Consider the following 23,021-nt stretch of genomic DNA (forward strand, 5'->3'; position numbering starts at 1 on the left):
CATGTTAAATAGACCATTGTATTATATAATGTCTAATTGCATTGTGTATGATATATAGTGTGATGGGTATAGTGACATCTGTGGGAGTTGAGCAATACAGCCCACAGGGATGCTCTGAGGGTTAGGTTCTGCGATCATGAGTACAAAGTTCTGGGCCAGCTGCGTGCTCAGAATTTAACAAGGGATGGTTGTTATTATACGAGACATTCTATCCATGGCCCTGAAGTGTGGGAGCACCTTTCTTTCCATATCTCTCAGGAGTGTATGGCTAGGTGGGCATGTAGGTGGGTCAGTGTCCTGTGGCCAGAGCTGGTGCTGAGACATGGACAGGTCACACTTTCAGACAGACCCACCCAAAGGGCCTATGTGTCTCTCCAGCCATTTAGTCTGTTGAGTCTTTAGAAATGCCCCAGCCCTGCATCTAGACTCCGTGACTTTAGCTTTTTGATCTCACTATTTGAAAACCCCAACTCTCTACAGGAAAATGTCACCAAATCATGCTGCAGTCCCTGTCCTGGGGCCACCAACACCCATTGCAGCACCTTGTTGTGCCTATCAAGACCTGTGACGGAATGTGGCTGTTATGGCTGCAGGTGGCACCTTCCAGGATTGCTCACCCCATCAACATATCCTCTGTGTTCTGCCACACACCAGGGCTCTCAGAGGCTCCTCTCCCACGCATGCAGGAGGCTAGCTGTTTATGGAGGGTGTATCCCTCATGGTGGCAGCTTCTGTTAACTAGGGTTTCCCAAGTTTCTGCCTTAGGGGCTGGCAAGAAGAGAGAGGGAAGGACCAATAGAGAGAGAGTTAGACCAACTATGTGATGATTCTTACCTAGGCCTGAGAAGGATGGGGCAGCCACCAGAGTGGATGCCATGTGTACGCATCGCCCCGACCCTGAAGGCCTGGGACTCGACAGAGAGCAGCTGTACTGGGAGCTGAGCCAGCTGACCCATGGCATTGCCCTGCTGGGCCCCTACACCCTGGACAGGAACAGTCTCTATGTCAATGGTGAGCAACCGTGATGTGGTCAGAGTCGCTTCTCCCTCCTTGGGCAGCCTCTGTCCTTTGGCTTGAGAAGGCATTCCCTGTGGGGCCCTTCAGGGCTTGGCCCCATGCACTCTGTGTGCTAATTCATGGTTTCCTCTTCTTCTTGGACTGACTTCATCCTCAGAGCCTTCCTTCCCAACAGGTGCTGATGGAGAAGATGATAGCTAGAACCCCCTCCACTGCTCCAGGGTAGTCCTGCCTCTTGTTTGGTCCTCCACCTCTTCCTTAGCCCTTATCTACAACACCCTCTCCCTCTCCCTACAGGTTTCACCCATCAGAGCTCTGCACCCATCACCAACAGTGAGTATTCAACTATGATCCAGGGCCCCTCAACACACAGGGCAGGCAAAGCATTGATGCCTCCTTATGCCTGGTTATGTCACCTCGAGGAGGGACAGAGCTCCTGGGAGGCCATAAGTTATTTACTATCCTCTCTGCCCCAGTTCCAAAGGGAATCTCAGTTCAAGCCCCACATGAAAGCCTAGTAAGTAGTCTCTCTTGTTGGCATTTCCACCATGTGATTGCCTTTCTCCTTTCACTGATGAGAGCTTTTCCTCAGCTCCAGGGACCTCCACAGTGCACCTGGGAACCTCTGGGACTCCATCTTCCTTTCCCAGCACCAGCCCCATGGGTAAGTACCAGTTAATGGCACATCTGTTAGAAGAGACCTGAGGAGTGTAAACACATTCAACATTATTCATTCAAATAAAGATGGAAAGTCATAGTAAATCTAGCGATAATGAGTCAGTCAACAACCTTCATTGAGCATCTACTCTGCGCCCGGCCCTGGGGAATATAACAGGGAACACAAAATAGAAAAAAAAAGTCATTGCCTTCATAAAGCTATATATAATGACGACTATGATGATGTTGATGATGGTGGTAATGGTGGTGATGATGATAATGATCATGGTGGTGATGGTGGTAGTGGTGATGATAATGGTGATGGTGGTGATGGTAGTGATGGTGGTGATGGTGGTGATGATGATGATGGTAGCGGTGGTGATGATGATGATGATGGTGATGGTGGTAATGATAATGGTACTGGTAGTGATGGTGATGGTATGACAGTGGTGCTGGTGGTGATGATGATGGTGATGGTGATGATGGTGGTGGTGGTAGTGATGGTGGTGGTGGTGATGATGATGATGGTGATGATGGTGCTGGTGGCAGTAATGATGATGGCAGTGGCGGTAATGATGATGGTGATGATGGTGCTGGTGGTAGTGATGGTGGTGGTGGTGATGATGATGATGGTGATGATGTAGTGGTGGTGTTGATGATGATGGTGGTGATGATAATGATGGTGATGATGATAGTGGTGATGGTGATGGTGATGGTGATGATGATGATAATAGTGACAGTGATGGTGATGATAATAAAGGTGTCATTAGGTTATTTGTGCTTAGTAAGTCCATAAGTGTGTGGATTTTCTCAGGATTAGGAGGAATGAAATATACTTTCTTGTAATATGTGAAAATATTCCCTCCTTGTCCTTGTTCAAATCTTTTTTTTTAAAAGATTTTATTTATTTATTTGACAGGCAGAGATCACAAGTAGGCAGAGAGGCAGGCAGAGAGAGAGAGGAGGAAGCAGGCTCCCTGCTGAGCAGAGAGCCCTATGCGGGGCTCCATCCCAGGACCCTGGGATCATGACCTGAGCTGAAGGCAGAGGCCTTAACCCACTGAGCCACCCAGGCGCCCCCTTGTTCAAATCTTTAATGACTCTCAGATTATGTCCAGGACAAATATATGACATCTGTGCCATCACTCCCCAACCCTTCATCCATGACAGACATCACTAAATGGTAATAGCCTCCATTCTTTCTGAGTTCAAAGCAGCTTGAGAATCCTTACCAAAGAAATACCCTAGGCAGTTGCTACCAATTCAGTTGAAGTTGCCAAGGGATTGTGGAACAGAACTCAAGGAAACTAGGTTCCTTGATGGGTGGAAGGCTCTCTGGTTTTCCTGGAAGGCATTCATGAGTTGGGAGACTCTGCTCAAGCTCAGCTGGGTCATGACTCAAGCTCAGCTTGGTCAAGCCTGTTCACATCTCCTCCTGACCAGTGGTGTCCAGGAAAAGTCAGAAGCGAGTTTGGCCTGCAGAGGAAGTGTACGTTCACAGCTCTTCTGGGCATTCACTGAGGGATCAAACACTCGAAGAAGAGGAGGGTCGCAGGTGGCAGAGAGAGTCTGTGGACGACCTGGTAGAGAATTCCTCCCAGGTCTCGGTGGAATTTTCTGGACTTTGTCTACTGGGTCTGCAATTTGAGGGTGCTCTCTAAATGCAGCTAACATAAATAGATTCATAGACACCCAAGGAACCCCATATTTTTGCCACTCCCTTCCTTCCCCCGTCCTTACAACTCCATACTTTCTCTTCCTGTCATTCTGCAGGTTACACCCATCAGGTCCTGACCTCCAGCCCCAGCAGTGAGTAGTAATTTGGACCCTAGCATTGCTCTGCCTTGGGGCCCATCTCTCCTGCTCGCAATACCTACCCCATGTCCCCAGGGACACAAGGAGCCTGGAAAGCTCCAGGGTTTCCCCCATCTTCACTCCCAGGATCAGAAAAGACAAGCCTGGCATAGGCCTGAGGAGAGTCTTATGGACCCACAATGGGCCCTATGTCATTGGGGAGGCCCTCCCTCCTGCCATATTTGCCTCACTGTGTGTGGTTTTTTTTTCACCAGCCTCTACCATATCCCCAGCAACCTCAGTGACCTCCATCCCTGCCCCCACAGGTAGGAGCTTCCTCTCTGTCATTCCTCTCTTGCAAAGGTCTTCTGCACTTGGCCAGTGGGAGGTATCACATGGAGTACCATGCCCATTCATTCATTCATTCATCCTTTCACTCAAGAAGCATTCATTTACCCCTTACTAGGTGAAGGGCCCTGGTAAGGCAGCAGTGAACAGAATAGAAAGGACCCTAGTCTTTGATGGGTTTCCAGCAAGAAAGAGAATAAGTACTTGAGTTACAATCAGCATGATTGTGGGGTGAGTTCTGCAGGTGTGGCAAAGGGGGTCCTCTCTCCTGAGTACTTGCTTTTCATTTCCAAGAAAGAAGGGAGCAGAGTGAGCTACATGTGTACCTGAAAATGCCCTCTTACAAGTCCCTGTTAGAGACTCCGATTGGGCAGACTCTGATTGAGCCAAGGGATAACTTCCCATTCTTGGCATCTCAGTGGCCCAAGGTAGATTTTGATATCACCTACTGACCCTACTGAGGGTCCTGGATGACCCATCATTACTAATGCTGTCTTACTTGAGCCTCTAGTTACTCAGCGGCGAAGGCCTCTTAAAGGTGTTTTGACCACTGACCACTCAGGCCAGAGTGAACAGGTCACTGTGTGGACCCGCCCTTAGTGCTTGGGTAGATGGGTTAGGAGCACAGACTCCGTGACCACAACACCCAGGTTTGAACTGTGCTCTGCCCTTTATAGACTGTGTGACTGCAGGCAGATTCTTTAACCATCCTTGGGCTCAGTATTTACATCTGTGAAATGGGGATAAGAATACTATCTCCCTCTGAAGGGTTTACCTCAAGGCTTAAATGGGTTAAAATTTAAGTGAAGCACTTAAAACAGGGCCTGGCCCAAACAAATACAAGCAATGTATTTCTTCAAATAAATCTTTAAAAATCAGTAAATAATTGGATCTCACAGAAATAATTTGAGATTAAAAAAAAAACCCTCAGGAACAGGGGATATCTGTCAAGAACTTTAGCCAACTGCTAAGGCTACGTAAGGCTGTGTAAGGCTGCATTTACCTCCATTGTGTAATTTTCCACACTTATCCCCAGAGCCCCTCACGTAATGCTAATGTCTGGGATCTCCTTCCTATGGAAACTGTCCATCTGGGAGGAAACCCCTCGCCAGTGCTTGAAGAGACAGATGTGGGCTGACCCACACTTGGGCTCTCTGGTGTCTTCCTCCTGCTCCCACTGCAGCCACTGGTCTTGCCCTGGTGCCGTTTACTCTCAACTTCACCATCACTAACCTGCAGCACCAGGAAGGTATGAGTCACCCTGGTTCCTGGAGGTTCAACAGCACCGAGAGAAACCTGCAGCGACTGGTGAGTGTCCCGCCCACAGCACGCCTGCCTTGTCCACTGAAACACCACCTCCCGGCTCTCTGCCAAGACCCCACCTACCTCACCTGTGCTGCCTCATTCAAGCCCCACCCCCTGGCACCAGCCTCACCCATCTCATGTCCACCCTGCTCTCCACCCCTCAGACTTTCTACTCACTTCCCTCTCCTTCACAGCTCGGACCCTTGTTCAAGAACACCAATGTGGGCCCCCTCTACTCAGGCTGCAGGCTGACCTTGCTCAGGTGAGTCCTTGCAATCCCAGGCCAGGACCACCTCAAGGGCTCCCAGACCCCAAGGGTTCCCTCTGCTTCCTTCCTTCTCTGTCCATGTTCTCAGAAGAGGTGGAATTCGGGAAGCACTGGCTCCAGGACCAAGGCCTCTTTGATTGCAACCTCCCCCAACCCCACCAACTGTCCCCATATTCTAGGGAGCCCCTCAGCAGGATATGACCCTAGGCTACTCATCCTTCCAAACTCCCTCCTGCCTCCCTTTGACCAAAGAGGGCATTTCTTTTAGGTTTTCAGTTCTGTCCCCAGGATTCCTCTCAAGACAAGCATGCCTTTTCCACCTGCTTTAATCCCAGATCCCAGCTCTTCACCTGTCTCAAGTAGGAGCTCCCCTGTCCCCCAGCTTGCAGGTTTCAGACCTGCAATTTAATAAAAATCCTCCCCGCCACTGACTGTGTGCACAGCCCCAGGCTGGCCAGAGGTGGGTGCCAGCCTTCTCGCTTGCCTTGGCCCCTTCCTGTCCTTCCCCAGAGGTGCCAGGTGCCCTGCCTGGGAACTCCATCTATTGTTACCCCTACCCACCCACCCACCCCCAGGCCCGAGAAGGATGGGGCGGCCACTGGAGTGGATGCCATCTGCACCCACCGCCCTGACCCCGTGGGCCCTGGGCTGGACAGAGAGCGGCTGTACCAGGAGCTGAGCCAGCTGACCCGCGGCGTCACCAGGCTGGGTCCCTACACCCTGGACCCGGACAGTCTCTACATCAATGGTAGGGATTGCCATCTGTGTCCACCTTTCAACAGTCCCCACATCCTCCCCTCCATTCCTCCATCTCACTCATTACTTGCCCTCCTCACCCTTTCTCCCTCTACCTGTGCAGGTTACACCCGTGAAACCCAGGCTACCACCCCCAGTGGTGAGTGTCCAGAGGCTTCCGAATTCTCTACAACCCTGTGGTTCCCTCTGCAACCCTAGAATGGAAGCGGCCAGGAGCCAGCTGCCTGCCCTCCGCACCCCTGCTCCACCCCCAGCTTAGGGTGAACAGGGACCTATGCCCAAGAAACTGCCTGGCATGACCACCCCCTTGCTGGTATCCCGAGGGTGAGGGATCCCCACCCCCAAGCTCTTCGGTTTTTTCTCTCCAGCTTCTATGGTGGCCACAGTTTCTGCAGGGGTACCAGCCTCCTTCTCCAGTCCCACAGGTAGGCATTCTGTCCTCTGAAGAGGCTCCCAACTACTCCTGCTGGGCCCTAATCCCAGGACATGGGAAGAGAAGTAGAATGGGTGGCATCTCTTGGGGGAGGCCAAGGCCAACTTTTGAGAATCTGCTCCAATCCCACTCCCAGCACTGGGAGTCCTGAGCCATTCTCTGTAACCTGTCTGAAACCTATAGGTGACCCCTGACTTCCCAATCATCCTGTAGCCCATGGAAAGTAGATACAGATTGGTTCACTGGGAATAGATTGGTCCAGTGGCCAGTTTGCCAAAGCCAACTCAGTAAAGGATCGATTCTTCTTCAGTGTCCCCAGTTAACTGATTTACCAACCGCTTGTTTTAAGGAAGAGTCTCTGTGAATATATTCAATAGATACAACTTTATTCTTCTTATAACATCTTTATGACTTTGTTCCCTATGAATATACATCATCTCCCTGACCAGAGTCAATGCATATAATCATTTCATTTTAGTGGCATTTTAAGGAATTTTTTAAATTTAATTTTATTTTTCAGTGTTCCAAGATTCATTATTTATCTGTCAAAGTCTAGGGACCATGGGGTCATTTCCACTTTTCATGAATATTTTGTGTGTGTTTGTCCCCCCCCCACCCCTTTTTATTATGAAAACTGTCAAAAGTAGCAGAAACTTTGAAAAAATAGTACGAGGAACATCCATCTCTCCACCACAGTGGTTGACCTTCTATCTTTCTTGCTTGTACATAGTTCTGTTATGATACGGCATGGATGTCCCCAAACTATGCTATACAAAATCATACACTGGAGAAAAGCATAGGGCTGAGGCTGGGGCTCAACACCCAAAAACCTTGTCAGTGACATAAAAAAAAAAAAACAGACATCTAATAAAACAGCACAGTTTTACTTACGTTAAATGGTTAAGAAATACAACATAAATTACTGCAGTCAATATAGCGCTTTTCCCAGAAAGAGACCTGACATTTGTTGTAGAAGTAGTAGTCATATCAGCAAACAGATTGAAGCTGGTGAGTAATTGTGAAGTTCAGGAGAGTTGCCTGAAATCCTACAGAAACTGGGAACCCAAGGTGGGTAAGGGTAACCCCCTAACATCTCAGGGGTGTGATTAAGCCGGTAGAGGGTTGAGCTGTGTGTGTGCATTTTGTGTATGCCCACAGGGCTAGGTTCAGCTGGGTTCTGGGTTTAACTGGTGTTCCTTTTGTGTGTCTTGCAGACAAAATTACACATGCCCAAACGGGAAATTTACATAATGCTCCCTTTGTTCCCTAATGTCTCAGTGACCCTGAAGAATTGCGTTTTCATAACAAGCATTATGGCAGAACTGACTATAGAAAGCGGTAGACATAATTGTTTTCCTGAACCATAGGAAACTTGCAAATATCACGATGCTTCACTATTAAGGATTTCAGCAAGAACTCACAAAATCAGGACATTGCCTAATGTAACTGTAGTAGCATTACCATGCTTCAAAAAATAAGAATAATTTGGTCATCTAGCATGCAGTTCATATTCATACTTTCCCCAATGTCTCCCTTGTATAGGTGGCTTTTTTCAAACCAGGATTTAGTCAAGCTTTCCATATTGATTAGGTGATTGTCTTTTTAGTGTCTGAATTTAGAATAATGCCACATACCACCCTGTTTTTATTAGGACATTGATTTTTTTAAAATTATTATTTATTTATTTATTTTCAGAAAAACAGTATTCATTATTTTTTCACCACACCCAGTGCTCCATGCAAGCCGTGCCCTCTATAATACCCACCACCTGGTTGGTGGGAATGCAAGTTGGTGCAGCCTCTTTGGAGAACAGTGTGGAGATTCCTCAAGAAATTAAAAATAGAGCTTCCCTATGACCCTGCAATTGCACTCCTGGGTATTTACCCCAAAGACACAGATGTCGTGAAAAGAAGGGCCATCTGTATCCCAATGTTTATAGCAGCAATGGCCACAGTCGCCAAACTATGGAAAGAACCAAGATGCCCTTCAACGGAGGACATTGATTTTTAAAGACAACAGTATAGAAGCCGATTTTGCCTGCTTACTTTAAATATACTTTTGAGTTAGAATATTCTTTTTTATTTCTACTTTTATTTTATTTTAATTCAACTAATTAACCTATAGTGTATTATTAGTTTCCGAGGTAAAATTCAGTGACTCCTCAGTTACATGCAACACCCAGTGCTCACTAAGTCCTGTACCCTCCTTAATGCCCGTCACCCAGGGACCGCATCTCCCCACCCTCTTCCCCAACTCCCCTCCTGCAACCTTCAGTTTGTTTCCTAGAGTTAAGAGTCTCTTATGGTTTGTCTCCCTCTCTGATTTTGTCTTGTATAAGAGTATTCTTGAGGGGTGCCTGGGTGGCTCAGTGGGTTAAAGCCCCTGCCTTCGGCTCAGGTCATGATCTCAGGGTCCTGGAATCGAGTCCCACATCGGGCTCTCTGCTCCGCGGGGAGCCTGCTTCCTCCTCTCTCTCTCTGCCTGCCTCTCTGCCTACTCGTGATCTCTCTCTATCAAATAAATAAATAAAATCTTTAAAAAAAAAAAAGAATATTCTTGAAAGGAATTATTCACAAAGTAACTCCTATTAAATGAATACATTGGGGGGAAAATTGTTAGTGGGCAAATTGTTCCTGAGGCAAATTTTCAAATTCGGCATTGAAGACTGAACCTGTCTGGGGAGGGGGGGGGTCTTCAAAGAGGCCCTGGTAGGTGGGAGAAACTGGCCAAGCCAAGATAGTCTTATGGTCCTGAGCTATGGGTTTCTCACCTATTCTTCCAGTCCAACCCCAAGTAGGGGTTTTGAGGGATTTCTGGGGCGGGGGGATCCCTACTCAAAAGGGGAGAAGGGCAAGGGGACTCCAGGGGAAGGGAGTGGTCAGAGAAGACATCCTCCTGTCTAGGAGCAATGGGGGCTCCCTGCTCAGTGGGGAGCCTGCTTCTCCCTCTGCCCCTCCCCCCTCTTCCTCTTGTGCATTCTCTTGCTTGCTCACTCTCTCTTAAATAAGTAAATAAATCTTTAAAAAACACAGACACACACACACACCTGGATATAAAAATTTGAGTTTGTGGACTCTGAGAAACAAACAGCATTTTGGAGGGGAGGGGATGGGAGGATGGGTGAGCCTGGTGGTGGGTATTAAGGAGGGCACGGATTGCATGGAGCACTGGGTGTGATGCATGAACAATGAATCTTGAAACACTGGAAACAGAAAATAAAATTTAAAAATAAATTTAAAAAAATAAAAAGATATATGGCAGCTGGGGAAAAAAAAAAAATTGAGTTTTGTCCTGGCAGGCTTTTGAGCTCACGGGTCCCAGCCCACTGTGAAGAATTAACTTACCCTCCATGAGCCCATAGGCAGATACCATGTCTGGCTCTTTATGTAACACCCAGACACCAGCATCTTCTGTTTCCCTATGTGGCCAAAGCCAGAGACCATGGGTGACAGAACAAACCACTACCTCCACTCCCCACCCCCCACCCCGCACCTCCAGGCTCAGATGGGACTCCAGGGAGTCCCAGGAGAGGGCAGTCTCTCCTTGGTATCACCAAGATGATGGGGTCCTCTGAGCAGGCTGGGCTTGTGTCCCGGGGGCCTTTGCTCCACTTCTGGTCCAGGCCTGACTCAGGGCATGGCCTCTTTTTCCTCCTGCCCCCCTGCAGCTGCTGGCCCTGCCCCGGTGCCCTTCACTCTCAACTTCACCATCATCAACCTGCATTACACGAAGGCCATGCGCCCGGGCTCTGCGAAGTTCAACTCCACGGAGTCAGTCCTACAACGCCTGGTGAGAGCCCTGTTCTAGCCATCCCTCTTCTCCGACTCCCTCCCCACCCTCTCTGAGTTTCCTTAATACCCTTTTGGAGGATACAGAGGGCTTAAAGACAAGACTGTTTCTGGGTTCAAAACTTGGAACTGCCACAGGCCAGGGACGTCCCTTTGGAGTCATGATCTTGCCTTTTCGGTACCATTTCCTCCTCTGTACACTGAGGCAAGAGAAGCCTTGATCCCAAAGGGTTCTTCTGAGAATTCCGTGTCATACTGAGATGATTGGGGAACTGCTGTTTTATCTGAAAATCTCGTGGTTTTGGTGGTTGCTTTTCCACTTCTTTTTCATTCACCTGCTTCCTCCTCCTCAGCTCAAGCCCTTGTTTGCCAACAGCAGCATTGGGTCACTCTACACTGGCTGCAGAGTGACCACACTAAGGTGAGACATCCTCTTTGTCTGGCGTTAGGAGGTGCAGGCAGGTGTGGGCTCATTGGGTTGGACTGGCCAGGGGCCTGGACTAGGGAAGCAAGCGAGATGCCTAGAGCAGAGAATTAAAGGAACCGCTCACCCTCCGGGTTAGCCCTGCCTCTGCACAGCCCCGAGAGTAAGGACTCCCTTAGATACCATATCCAGGCACCTTGCTGGCCTCACACAGTTCCCAGCTCTGGTGCCAGTCCCCTGCGCTCCCCTCTCTAGGTTATCTTAAGCCCAGTCAGAGAATCAGGCTTAGGAGACCTGAATAGGGCCATACACAGACAGGAAAGGATGCGTCAGCGGGTAGCACAGGGCATTTTTTTTTTTTGTAAGAGCCTTCTTGGCAGTCCAAGGACTATTGTTTTGGCATCCAGGTGACAGTTAATGTGCAAAGAAATATAATCTTAATGGAGGTTGCTGGAGGGGAGGTGGAGTGGGCAAATGGGCTCACTGGGGGATGGGCATTAAGGAGGACCCAGGATGGGATGAGCACTGGGTGTTACATGCAACTGATGAATCACTAATTCTACCCTGAACCTAGTAATATGCTATATGTTAACTTTAACTTAAATATAAACAATTAAATTTTTAAAAAGGGAAAAAGTGACCTCAGTGGATAGACGCCTTACATGTCTTAGGTCCCAAAAGATAAGCAATATCTCTTATAAGAGTCCTGACCAGTTAAGGGGTTTACCGTACCAAAGGAAGCCCAAAGCTAGAGCCTCCTGCAAGGTATTCTTGTCCATTTTCCACCCTCCCAGAAAAGACGCAGTCATCAACAAGGGGTCATTTTCACCATAAGCAACATCACCAGGCAGCACAAATGGCATCGCACCTTTATCAAGTTTCTAGGAGACCAGAGCTGGAAGCAGCTTGGCTCAAGGTCACTTACAAGGTCACTGCTGATCGTGCAAGGGATACTCTGTTTCTCCCCAGTAATACCCTTGGCAGTGCGACCTACTGGATCCCCCAGGTTTTCCTTTCAGGTTTTAATTTTTCCTGCCTCCTTCCCCCAGATACCTGGGAATACAGGAAGCAGGTGGGCTGTGGGTGGGGGTCTTTGCTATGCAGCATCTCATGCTCAGGTGCTCAGGTCCAAAAATCAGGTTGGATCAGCTTTTCAAGAGCTGATGAATCTGCAGAGCTGTTCCCCAGTGCTAGGGACTGTCAGTGTTTGGCTCCGTGAATATTTGTTTTATTAAATAGTTAGTCACACTAAGTGAGTCAGGCACACTTACGTGGATTATTTGGTAAGTGACAGAGCGAAGGTTTCAACTGGTGGTCATCTGACTTTGGAATACCCACTCTGGTCCTTTGTTGCACAAGGATGCCCCTTCTCTTAGGAGCAGCACATGTCTGGACCAGGAGAGCAGATAAGCAGGCATTCATATAAGTGGGCTGATGAAAGGATGTCCTGGCAGGGATGTCCCTCAGTCCTGTTCCCATACCCATGTCCTTCTCCCCCCAGGCCTGAAAAGAGTGGAACAGCCACTGGAGTGGACGCTGTCTGCACCTACCAACCTGACCCCTCGGGTCTCCAGCTGGACAGGGAGCGGCTCTACTGGGAGCTTAGCCACCAGACCCATGGTGTCACTCAGCTTGGTTCCTACATCCTGGACAGGGACAGTCTCTATGTCAATGGTGAGCATCTGGTGGTGACAGGGGTCTTGTCCTGCACCCCAGATGTATTATTCTCTTGATGCTCTGAGCTCTGGACAGAGGGATACATCCATGTCTGCCTCTAGACTTTTCTCTCCTCATTCTTCCTCTTCTTGTGAGATCCCCCTTCCCCACCAAGGGCTACATCACCCACAGGGAGGTGGGAGATCAGAGAAATGTTATAGGAGTCACCACCCACTCTCAGGCAGGGAGAGGACCTCCTGAGGGCAACTGTTGTTCCACCCATGGCCCAGCCCCTTCATCCCCCGCTTAAGCCTCTCAAACATCCCACCTCCCTTTTATCCACCCCCTGTAGGTTACACCAGACCACCACCGACCTCCATCCCCAGTGGTAAGTGCTCACTTCCTGGGTGGCTCCATGCCCCCCATACCTCGTGGGAACAGCTGCTCCCTCTGCCCTAAGTCCAGGGCTTCCGGGAGGAAGGGAGCCTTAGCCTCCTAGTCACCTGCCTTCCCCCACCTCTGCCTTCCGTGACTCTGGCTGGGCATCAAGCACCCCTGCCTCTGGCATCTCCAAGGAGACGGGGCCTCATCTCTCTTCCTCTTCCTCCCTCCCTTCCTTCTCTTCCTCATCTCTTCTGTTGCTTCCTCCTCAGTTCCCGTGACTTCCACGCCCTCAGGGACCTCGGCAGCTCCAATCTCCTTCTCCAGCTCCACAGGTAAGAGCCTTCTCTCCGTGGCTCCCTCCTTTCCATACACACACACACACACACCTCTGTGCTTTGCAGTGAGAAGGGAAAGAGAGTTCGCACATGCAGCTCAAAGCAAAGGGATGGCGTAGAGGAGGAGATCCTCCGATCAGGCCCTCGTCACTGACCAGTCCAGCTCCATTCCTAGGTTTGGGGAGCTCTGTGACTAGCTTTTCCCTTCCAAGCTGAAGCAGTGACTCCTTTTAATGCCTCCTTTGCTTTCTGTGAAGGTTTTATATCAGCTAGGTTTACCGTGTAACAGACAACCCTCACATTAAGACAATCGTCTACTGCTGCTCACTAGCATATAGGTCAGCGGGGCGGTTCCTCTGGTCTGAACCAGCCTCCCTTGTGTGTCTGCAGTCACCTGGAGCTTAGCTAGGTGACTCTGCACTGGAAGAGGCCTGACTGATGGCTGGGGTGCCTCCGTCTCCTTCCAGTGGCCTCTCCCCATCCTGCAAACTAGCTCTGGCTCCTTCATTTGCTGGTCATGGGCTTCCTAGATGCAGGAGAGGGCAAGCCTCTGTGCACAGGCACTTCCCAAGTTTCTGCTTGCATCACATTTCTCTTGTCGCATTGGCCAAAGCAAGTCAGGGCCAAGCCAGAGTCAGGAGGTAGAGAAACAGACTCATGGAAGGGGCTATGAGACACACCAAGGGTGCAGGTCCACAGAGGTAAAGAATTTGTGGTCACATTTATAGGCTACCCTGGGTGGCCTGCCAGGGACCAAATTGTGACCCTGTTGGCTTTAGGGACCCATGGGGTCAGTTAGTGAGATTAGATGCAGTGATACATTCTGGAACAATTTTCAAAGCTTTAACTTCTGCTCGAATGGAATGGATATAATCAAAGGCAACTCCAGGACTACTTCCCCAAGGGCAGAGACTAAAGCAGAGGAAGCCGGTGTAAGGAACAGTGAGAACAGTATTGACTGACCATGTGTCACAGCCTCCCAAACACCCTGCTTCACACATATGGTCTTCGACCCCAGCAGATGGACACTGTTCTTTCTCTGTGGGGCTCCATGTGGGGCTGGGTGTTTTTCTAAGGTCACACAGCCAGTGGATGGGCAGGACTTAAGTTTAAGTCATTCAAACTCTAGAATCTGAACTTCTGCCCCAAAATAGCTGTGTGGCATTGGGGAAGTGACTTGACTTCTCTGAAACTTACTTTCAGCCTCTGTCATTTAGAGTAAAAGGATTCACTTCCAGGGTTTGTTTGAGGATATGAGATACTATATGGAAAATTCTTTTTTTTTAAGATTTTATTTATTTATCTGTCAGAGAGGGAGAGTGGTGTGCGGGAGCACAAGTAGGCAGAGCAGTAGGCAGAGGCAGAGAGAGAAGCAGACTCCCCACTGAGCAAGGAGCCCGATGCAGGACTCGATCCCAGGACCCCAGGATCATGACCTGAGCCGAAGGCAACAGCTTAACCAACTGAGCCACCTAGGTGTCCCTAGATGGAAAGTTCTTAGCACAGAATAAGCTCTTACCAAAAATCAGGTCTTACTATTACTGCTATTTTTAGTGTCATTATTAATATCATTACTGTTAGCAGAATAACAAAATCAAGTTTCCCTTTGGGGCAGAGATATTTTGAGCTCTCGCACCAGATGTGAGTACACTGGGCACCAGGGATGTGGAGCCAGGCTCTACCCCACCATCCCTAAATCCAGCTGAGGCAGTGACTCAGGGCATGGCTTCTCTCCCAACCTCACTGCAGTCTCTGGCCCTGACCTGGTTCCATTCACCCTTAACTTCACCATCACCAACCTGCGCTACACGGAGGACATGCAGCTTGTGGGCTCTGCCAAGTTCAATGAAACAGAGATGATCTTGCAGAGCCTGGTGAGAGCCCCACCCACCTCATCCCTCCACCACCCACGGATGTCCACCTAGCCACTGGTGCCAGCCCCACCTGCCTCTCCCATGCCCCACCCACCTCCCCTATGCCCCACCCACCTCTCCCTACCTCCCAACTGATGCCAGCCCCACCCAGCTCACCCCAACCCTGCCCTTGTCCAGGTCAGTCCTTTACTCACCTCCCTCTCCTCAACAGCTCAGACCCTTATTCAAGAAAACCAGTGTCGGCCCCCTCTACTCTGGCTGCAGACTGACCTCGCTCAGGTGGGACCCCCAGGAGATGGCCCTGTGAGGCACAGTGGATGTTCTTACCATGGTCCTTTAGGGCTGGGTCCTCCCTTTGGCCTCAGCCCTTTCCAACTCCCAGCCTGGCATAGCCACTGTCCTTTGGGTTATGGGCCCCCAGGCCCTGCTCTGGACTTTTCCATCGTTCTGAGCCTCAGATCTCCCATGCAATATTTTGTAGGAACAAAATGACAGGACATAGCAACTGGAAAGTATGTTTCAAAGCCCTTTATAAAGGGCTGAACCTCCACAAAGGATGCAATCCCCAGTCCAGTGTACCTCCAACCCCACAACGCATGTAAATATTTCTGAAGGTGAACACACAGCAAGTACTTAGCACGTGTCAGACATCAGGGTTCTTGTTGTATGGTCATTATTGACATTCTGGGCCAGATAGTTACTGTTATAGGTGGTCGTTCCCTGCACAATATAATATTTAGCTACATCTTGGCCACTAGATCCATTCCTGTAGCATCCCAGCCTCCAAAGTTCTGACAACAAAATCTATCACCAGGCATTGCCGAATGTCTCCTGAGATGCAGAGCCCCAGGTTAGAGTCACTGGGTGAAATGCGTCCTGTCCATCATCTCCCTAGACTCACTTACCATCACTACTATTATCCCTATTTTGCCGAGTAGTCAAGGCACAAACAGGTTAAGGAACTTTCCCAGAGCTGATGGCTGCCAAATGGTGGAGCCAGGATTCAAGCCCAGTCTCCCTAGAGTCTATGCCTTTTCCCACTAAGCTTGCTTTGCTTCTTTTCTCTGGGAAGAACCATAGGATCTCTCCCCTCCCCCATTAACCCAGCCTTCAAATCCCTGCTCCCTTCAGTGCAGAGACTCGGCCCCCCCTTTACCGAGTGATAGGGCTTCTCAACATGCATGGGCTTTTCCATTCCGAGGTCCCCTGGAGGGTTTAGCTTCATTGGGCATCTCCCTAGGACATTTCTATGCCTCCAAAAATAGAATCGGAGAAAGGATTCCTTTCCTGTGGTGCTAGAATAGAGAGGGATGGAATGAAGCCCTCTTTCTTAGAACCTAGCCCAGGTTGCTGATGCACCCACAGTAGAAGTAGTCTCTTCACTCCCCTTGCCTGGATTTCCACAAATTTCCTTTCCATCCACAAACATTGCTTGAGCGCCTACTGTATCCAAGCTTTGTGCTGAGCTCCAAAATCTCCATGGAGGTCAAGAGCATAGACTCTGCCATCAAGAAGAGTGCCTTATATTAATTATATGAAAACATGTGCAAACACATTTGTACACATTAATTATATGTGAATTATGTAATTATATGTAAATGTATAATTAATGCTATACTATTTTATTTATAAAATAGTGACAGACACTCCCCTAGCCCTTAGGGATGCACCAGATACTATTGTAAGCATTATACTAATATCAACAGACTTAAACCTTAAATCTCACACTTGGGTGCCATGATTATACCCATTTTTGAGGTGATAAACTGAGGCCCAGAGAGACTGTTGAAGGGTTGGGATATGGGTAGTGTAGGGGGTCTAGGAGGAACTGAAGTGGCAGCTCATACCTAGAGAGGAGGACGCTGTGGCCTGGAGACACAGCTCTGGGCCAGGAGGACTGATTTGGGGGAGCCCTCTCCCCAAATCAGTCCTCCTGGCCCAGAGCTGTGGAGAACCTCGGGGTAGCGAATACGCAGAGCAGAAATGCTCACCTGCAAGGAGGGAGGCAGAGGGATGCGCAGGGCCGGCGGTGGGTGCGGGGAAGTGGGTGTTGTGAGGGGCACAGCCCGGGTTCCCCCACAGGCAGTAGGGAGCCAGAGGATTTCAGCAAATTCCTCACAAGGGAACATTCCCATTTTAAGTGAGACTCGGTGCCGAGATGACAGTGGATCGTGAAGCGCAGGGAGGCCCGGGCTCAGCAGGCGTTTTCAAAATGTGGAGCAAATTCCCTCAGCGGTGGGTGGCGCGTCTCCAGGACCCGTCCACAGGGACCCCACTATGTCCTAGCTTTCCCCAGGGTACCCCCCGAATGGTGCCCCTCGAGAACGCTCTGCAGATGGATCTTAATTATCCGCCCCACTGGGTCCTGCCCTCCCCAGGCCCCAGAAGGCTGGAGCAGCCACCCGCGTGAACGCCGTCTGCTTCCGCCGCCCCGACCCCACCGGCCTCGCGCTGGACAGAGAGCGGCTGTACTGGGAGCTGAGCCGGCTGACCCATGGCGTCACCAGGCTGGGCCACTACACCTTGGATGAGGACAGTCTCTGTGTCAGTGGTGAGCAGCGGCCCCTGCACTCTGCTGAGCTGTCAAGCTCAAGGTCCATCCCTCCATCCACCCCCACCCCTGTCTTCTTTATTTTCCTTTTGCACCTCAGCACCTCCCCTCTCTCCTGTCCTCTCTCCGCAGGCTACACCCACCAGACACCGGTAACTGCCACCAGTGGTGAGTACACATGAGGTCTTCAGACTCTCCCCCGCCCCCAACGAGGGAAGGAAGCAGCAGACCACCTCCAGCTGTCGGGGAGGGCAGGGGCCGGGGATGCAGACTGGGAGTTCACTGCAGTACGATTCAGCTGAGCATCACCTCTGTGCTGTTGGCTGAACACAGAGAAATGGCCACCACGTGGGGGTCGAGGGATGGAAGAGAATACCAGAAGGCAGGCTTTGAATAAATAAGAATTTTAATTAGTAGATTGTCTCCTGTCCTGCCCACCTTCACCTGCTGCGTGTGACGGTCTCAGGTTGTCCTCATGGGTGGTTCTGGCACTAGGTCCCCAAGGACCCTCAACACTTGCTATGGTCTCCGGTGAGATAGCTGCGGGTCCCAGGCCCTGCCCCCGTACCCATCCCAGGCCTGACTCATCTCCTCTCCCTCCTCTGCTGCAGCCCCCGGACGACCGCTGGTGCCATTCACTCTCAACTTCACTGTCACCAACCTCCACTATACCGAGGACATGCAGCCTCCAGGCTCCCAGAAATTTAACAGCACAGAGAAGTCCCTGCAGCTCCAGGCGAGAGCCCCGCCCACCTCCTCCCTGCCAGCCCCGCCCCCTAGCCTTATACTGCCTACGGATGGGAGGCCACCCCTATTCCAGCCCAGACCTTAGGAGCTAGCCCCTCCCACCTCACTCTTGCCCCACCCACCGATGTCTGTCCAGTCCCTGCGTCTCAATTCACTTACTTACTTCCCTTGTTTTCACCCATAGCTCGGACCCTTGTTCAAGAACACCAGTGTGGGCCCCCTCTACTCAGGCTGCAGGCTGACCTTGCTCAGGTGAGTCCTTGCTATCCCAGGCTCCCTCCTGCCTCCCTTTGACCAAAGAGGGCATTTCTTTTAGGTTTTCAGTTCTGTCCCCAGGATTCCTCTCAAGACAAGCATGCCTTTTCCACCTGCTTTAATCCCAGATCCCAGATCCCAGCTCTTCACCTGTCTCAAATAGGGGCTCTCCTATCCCCCAGCTTGCAGATTTCAGACCTGCAATTTAATAAAAAAAAATCCTCCCCGCCACTGACTGTGTGCACAGCCCCAGGCTGGCCAGAGATGGGTGCCAGCCTTCTTACTTGCCTTGGCCCCTTCCTGTCCTTCCCCAGAGGTGCCAGTCGCCCTGCTTGGGAACTCCATCTATTGTTACCCCTACCCACCCACCCCCCCAGGCCCAAGAAGGATGGGACGGCCACCAGAGTGGATGCCATCTGCGCGCACCGCCCTGACCCCGTGGGCCCTGGGCTGGACAGAGAGCGGCTGTACCAGGAGCTGAGCCAGCTGACCCGCGGCGTCACCAGGCTGGGTCCCTACACCCTGGACCCGGACAGTCTCTACATCAATGGTAGGGATTGCCATCTGTGTCCACCTTTCAACAGTCCCCACATCCTCCCCTCCATTCCTCCATCTCACTCATTACTTGCCCTCCTCACCCTTTCTCCCTCTACCTGTGCAGGTTACACCCACCAAACCCAGGCTACCACCCCCAGCGGTGAGTAACCAGAGGCTTCCGAATTCTCTACAACCCTGTGGTTCCCTCTGCAACCCTAGAACAGAAGTGGCCAGGAGCCACACCCCTGCTCCACCCCCAGCCTTGGGTGAACCCATTAAAGCCCCAGACATAGGCGCTGGTCCCTGGCATCTGCAGGATGGCAAGGTCCCCACCCCGAGTACTGGTTTGCTGCCAGCTTCTACGATGACAGAGTGCACATCATTGGTGGGGTCCGTGTTGGGCTGTGGGCCTCCCCTGTGCCGAGAGGGCTTCTACTGCAGCAGGATTCTGCATGAGTTCAGATCTCCACTGGGGGTTCACATTTCCAAGTTCTGTAAGCAGGTCCTTTGTCTGTCTGGAGATGGGAGTGGAGCAGACCTGGATCCCTTTCCAGTGCATAATCATCTTCCTTTTAAATAATTGCAGCTGTGATGATGTAGCGGCCATCTTTCCAGCAGCCCAAGTTGCCTCTTCATTGAGGACGTCTCCCTTCCCCTCCTCACTGTCACTCCCTCTCTTCACAGGTTACACCCATCCAGCTTCAGCCACCACCCCCAACAGTGAGTATTTCAGACCTCTGTGTGCCTGGGACCACCACCCTTTCCCTAAAGATAGGAACTGCTCAACCAGAAAGGCCTTCCCTCCTAATCACCCACTTCTGGGTGGGAAGGAGTCCAGAGGATGTTAATGGAAGTGCGGGCTGAACTGGAGGTCACAGGACCCACCCCGCCCTGCCCGCACAACACACCCGAGGATGATGCCCTGACTCCAGGCTGAATGGGGCATAGGGCCAGGCACACGGTTTGTGACGTGAGCTGCCACCATGGCCATCATTCCCTTATAGGTGTAACCCACCCTTGATTTCACCCCCTGTGTTCTTTTCCCTCTGTTGCTGTGACCTCTGCAACCTTCCCCCTGTCCTCTCTGCCCTATCCCTCAAGTTCGCAAGTAGGAAGGTCCTACTGGTACCAAAATCATATCTACAAAATCATCCATTCAAGATCTCTTCTTCCCTCATTATTGCTTACTTAGTTTCCCTGAGGAAACTCATCCATTTCTGTGGGTTTCAGGGACTACATAACAGCTCAAGGTCTAGCTGCTCAGAATCCTAATCCTGAGCCCAGCACACTCTACACAGCAGCTCCTCACCCTTGGTCCACCCACCTCCTGGACATCATCTGACCCCTCAGTCTCTGACCCTAAAGTCACCATCTTCTCCCAAACTTGCTCCTTTTCCTTATCACCAAAGGCAAGGACACGGGTGCCAACCTTCACCCTCCTTCCCACTCACCTCCCATCTGTCCATCACCAAATCATCTCTTCTCCCTTCATAATATCCCGCCAAGTCTTTTCACTGAATCTGTGTTATTGGGCCTTTATTCAGGCCACTGGCATTTTTCGCTAGGACTGGTGCAGTAGCCTCTACTCTGCCCTCCTATAGTCCTCTGCACAGCAGCTGCCAACGGCCCTCCCAGTGTACTTCTGTCTATGTAATTCCTGTCTTATTGACAGTCTTTGGATGACTCCGCCTTATCTACAAGTCATGTCCAAATCCCTGAGTTGTATAGTCACTGCCCCCCTTTTGGGGCTCATATCTATACTTCCACAAGGCCATAATGAAAACATTCAAGTCCCTTGAGGGCAACTGCACAGTCTCCTGTCAGGCTTATACCCAGACTGATTCTTTTGCTTGAGCACTCTGCCACTTGCTCAGCCTCTGTTCACCTACCTCTTACTCGTGCTTTCAATCATACCTGAAAAGATGCTTCCTCCTGGAAGCTGTCCTTGGTCTTTGGTTGGGTGCCTCTCTGGGACTGAAAACCTTCCTGGCTCCCCTGCAGCATAATGGTCTGGCCACGCTCCTGACCACAATATTAGAAGACTGTGCCCTATTCACCCTTGGACCCCCAGAGCCCAGCACAGGGCTTCACACACGTTAGATACCCAATACACATTGGCTGAATGAATGAGTGCAAGTCCCCAGTGTCTTAAAACTCCTACAACATTCTCTCCTTCAGCTTCTGCAGTCTGTGACTATACTTGGGTCCCTTGCTGGTGCTCCACTGTTAGAATTCCAGGCACCCTTGGTCCTTACTATGGTCCAAACTGGACATTTTTCTCTTCTTCCCCCACTGCAGCCACTGGGCCCACTCTGGTGTCCTTCACCCTGAACTTCACCATCACCAACCTGCACTATACTCAAGACATGGGGCACCCAGCTTCTTCCAAGTTCAACTCCATGGAGAGGATCCTCCAGCACCGGGTGAGAGCCCCCTGACGACCACCATCAGCCCCGCCACATGCCTGCTCGTGTAGCCCTTCAGCCCTTCTGCTCATGTCCCTTTCTTTCCCCACCAGCTCAGGCTTTTGTTCAGTAAGACCACTATCGGGCCCCTCTACACTGGCTGCAGACTGGCCTCGCTCAGGTGAGACCCCCAGATGGAGGGATGCATTGGGTCCAGTGGGCCCTCATGTATTGGACAGTGGGGCATCGCTGGCCTCCAGCACCCGCCGTAACATCTTCTTGTGTTCTTCATGCCTAGATGGTGGGAATGTTCAGGTCTTAGAAATGAGGTGTCGTGTTTGTCCTTACGGAATCCAGAGATGATCATTTGTTTTAGATGAAAGCTTTCCTCTTGGAAGAAGCACTATCTCTTGTCTTCAAGTGTTAAAGTCTTAAAGTGTCTTGTCTTAAAGTGTATTCTGTTCTTAGTTGCAAGGGGGTTGTCTCAGATGAGAGACCCTTTGGAGAGCCCCACTGGAATTGAGCCAGCCTCTCAGCCTCCCGCCTTCAGCTCTCTTGCTTTCCACATCTAGAAAGACCCCTCCTCAGTACTCCACATTCCCATGTCCTTCCTTCCCCAGGCTTGAGAAGGGCGGAGCAGCCACCGGAGTGGACATCCTCTGCACCATCCGCTCTGATTCCGCAGACCCCAGGCTGGACAGGGAGCAGCTGTACTGGGAGCTGAGCCGTGAGACCTATGGCATCACCCAACTGGGGCCCTTCACCCTAGACAGGGACAGCCTATATGTCAACGGTGAGGGACTGTGTTCCAGGCAGGGTCTCTCTCCTGGGAGAGTTTTGTGTTTCTCTAAAAGGATCTGTGGTCTATCTCCTTCTTCTCTGGTCTTGGTTCAGTCTTCATTCCAATGACGTAACCATGGGTGCTAGCCATCTACAGTCTCCTTGCCTGGATACCTCCTCCCCAAACATCCCTCCACTGCCTCATCCCCTCTGCTTTTCCTACAAAGTCCCTCTAAATCCTACCTTTCCCTTAATCCTTTATGTTCACCCTGACTCTGGCTCAGCTCCTCTGGCTTTCTCTCTGCAGGTTACACCTATGGAACCATAATACCGACTACCACTAGTGAGTATTCCTGGCCCTGGTTTCCTGGGTCCCATCCCCACTCTGTTCTCCTTTACCTCCTGTCTTCAGTGAGGGAAAGACCTGGGAGGGCCCCTCACTCCCCACTCCTCCCTCTGGGTTCTGGTGGAGAGTCCCAGCCCAGGGCAAGAGCATCTCACACACAGGCCCGTCCTCCCGCCATTCTGACCTTCGCGTGGTTATCCCTCAGATTCTTCTAAAACTCTGCCCTTGTACTTCTCTTATCCTTCCACTCACCTCTCTGTCTCTTGTTCTGAGAGTGTCTCAACATCAGGGTTGCACCATTTGTTGGGTTTTTGGTGAACATGTATTGAACTTGGTGCCTTCCGGGAACCATGCTATGTAC

The 23,021-nt window shown here is 50.7% G+C and overlaps 1 protein-coding gene across 1 annotated transcript in view; it reads left to right on the forward strand.

Moving 5' to 3' along the window:
* The window catches only part of MUC16 (mucin 16, cell surface associated), a 67,290-nt gene that overhangs the window by 23,375 nt on the left and 20,894 nt on the right, over positions 1–23,021 (forward strand). Inside the window, exons 19-39 of the mRNA XM_044254303.1 lie at positions 839–1,011; positions 1,315–1,350; positions 1,610–1,681; positions 5,000–5,124; positions 5,316–5,383; positions 5,965–6,137; positions 6,249–6,284; positions 6,514–6,570; positions 10,246–10,367; positions 10,720–10,787; positions 12,292–12,464; positions 12,799–12,834; positions 13,100–13,162; positions 14,915–15,039; positions 15,251–15,318; positions 17,418–17,590; positions 17,723–17,758; positions 18,202–18,326; positions 18,522–18,589; positions 18,970–19,142; positions 22,622–22,657. Of these exons, the coding sequence (XP_044110238.1) occupies positions 839–1,011; positions 1,315–1,350; positions 1,610–1,681; positions 5,000–5,124; positions 5,316–5,383; positions 5,965–6,137; positions 6,249–6,284; positions 6,514–6,570; positions 10,246–10,367; positions 10,720–10,787; positions 12,292–12,464; positions 12,799–12,834; positions 13,100–13,162; positions 14,915–15,039; positions 15,251–15,318; positions 17,418–17,590; positions 17,723–17,758; positions 18,202–18,326; positions 18,522–18,589; positions 18,970–19,142; positions 22,622–22,657 (2,006 nt within the window). The remainder of the gene's footprint in view (positions 1–838; positions 1,012–1,314; positions 1,351–1,609; positions 1,682–4,999; positions 5,125–5,315; positions 5,384–5,964; positions 6,138–6,248; positions 6,285–6,513; positions 6,571–10,245; positions 10,368–10,719; positions 10,788–12,291; positions 12,465–12,798; positions 12,835–13,099; positions 13,163–14,914; positions 15,040–15,250; positions 15,319–17,417; positions 17,591–17,722; positions 17,759–18,201; positions 18,327–18,521; positions 18,590–18,969; positions 19,143–22,621; positions 22,658–23,021) is intronic.

This window comes from Neovison vison, chromosome 6, assembly GCF_020171115.1.
Source record: "Neovison vison isolate M4711 chromosome 6, ASM_NN_V1, whole genome shotgun sequence".
In the NCBI taxonomy this organism is placed as follows: domain Eukaryota; kingdom Metazoa; phylum Chordata; class Mammalia; order Carnivora; family Mustelidae; genus Neogale; species Neogale vison.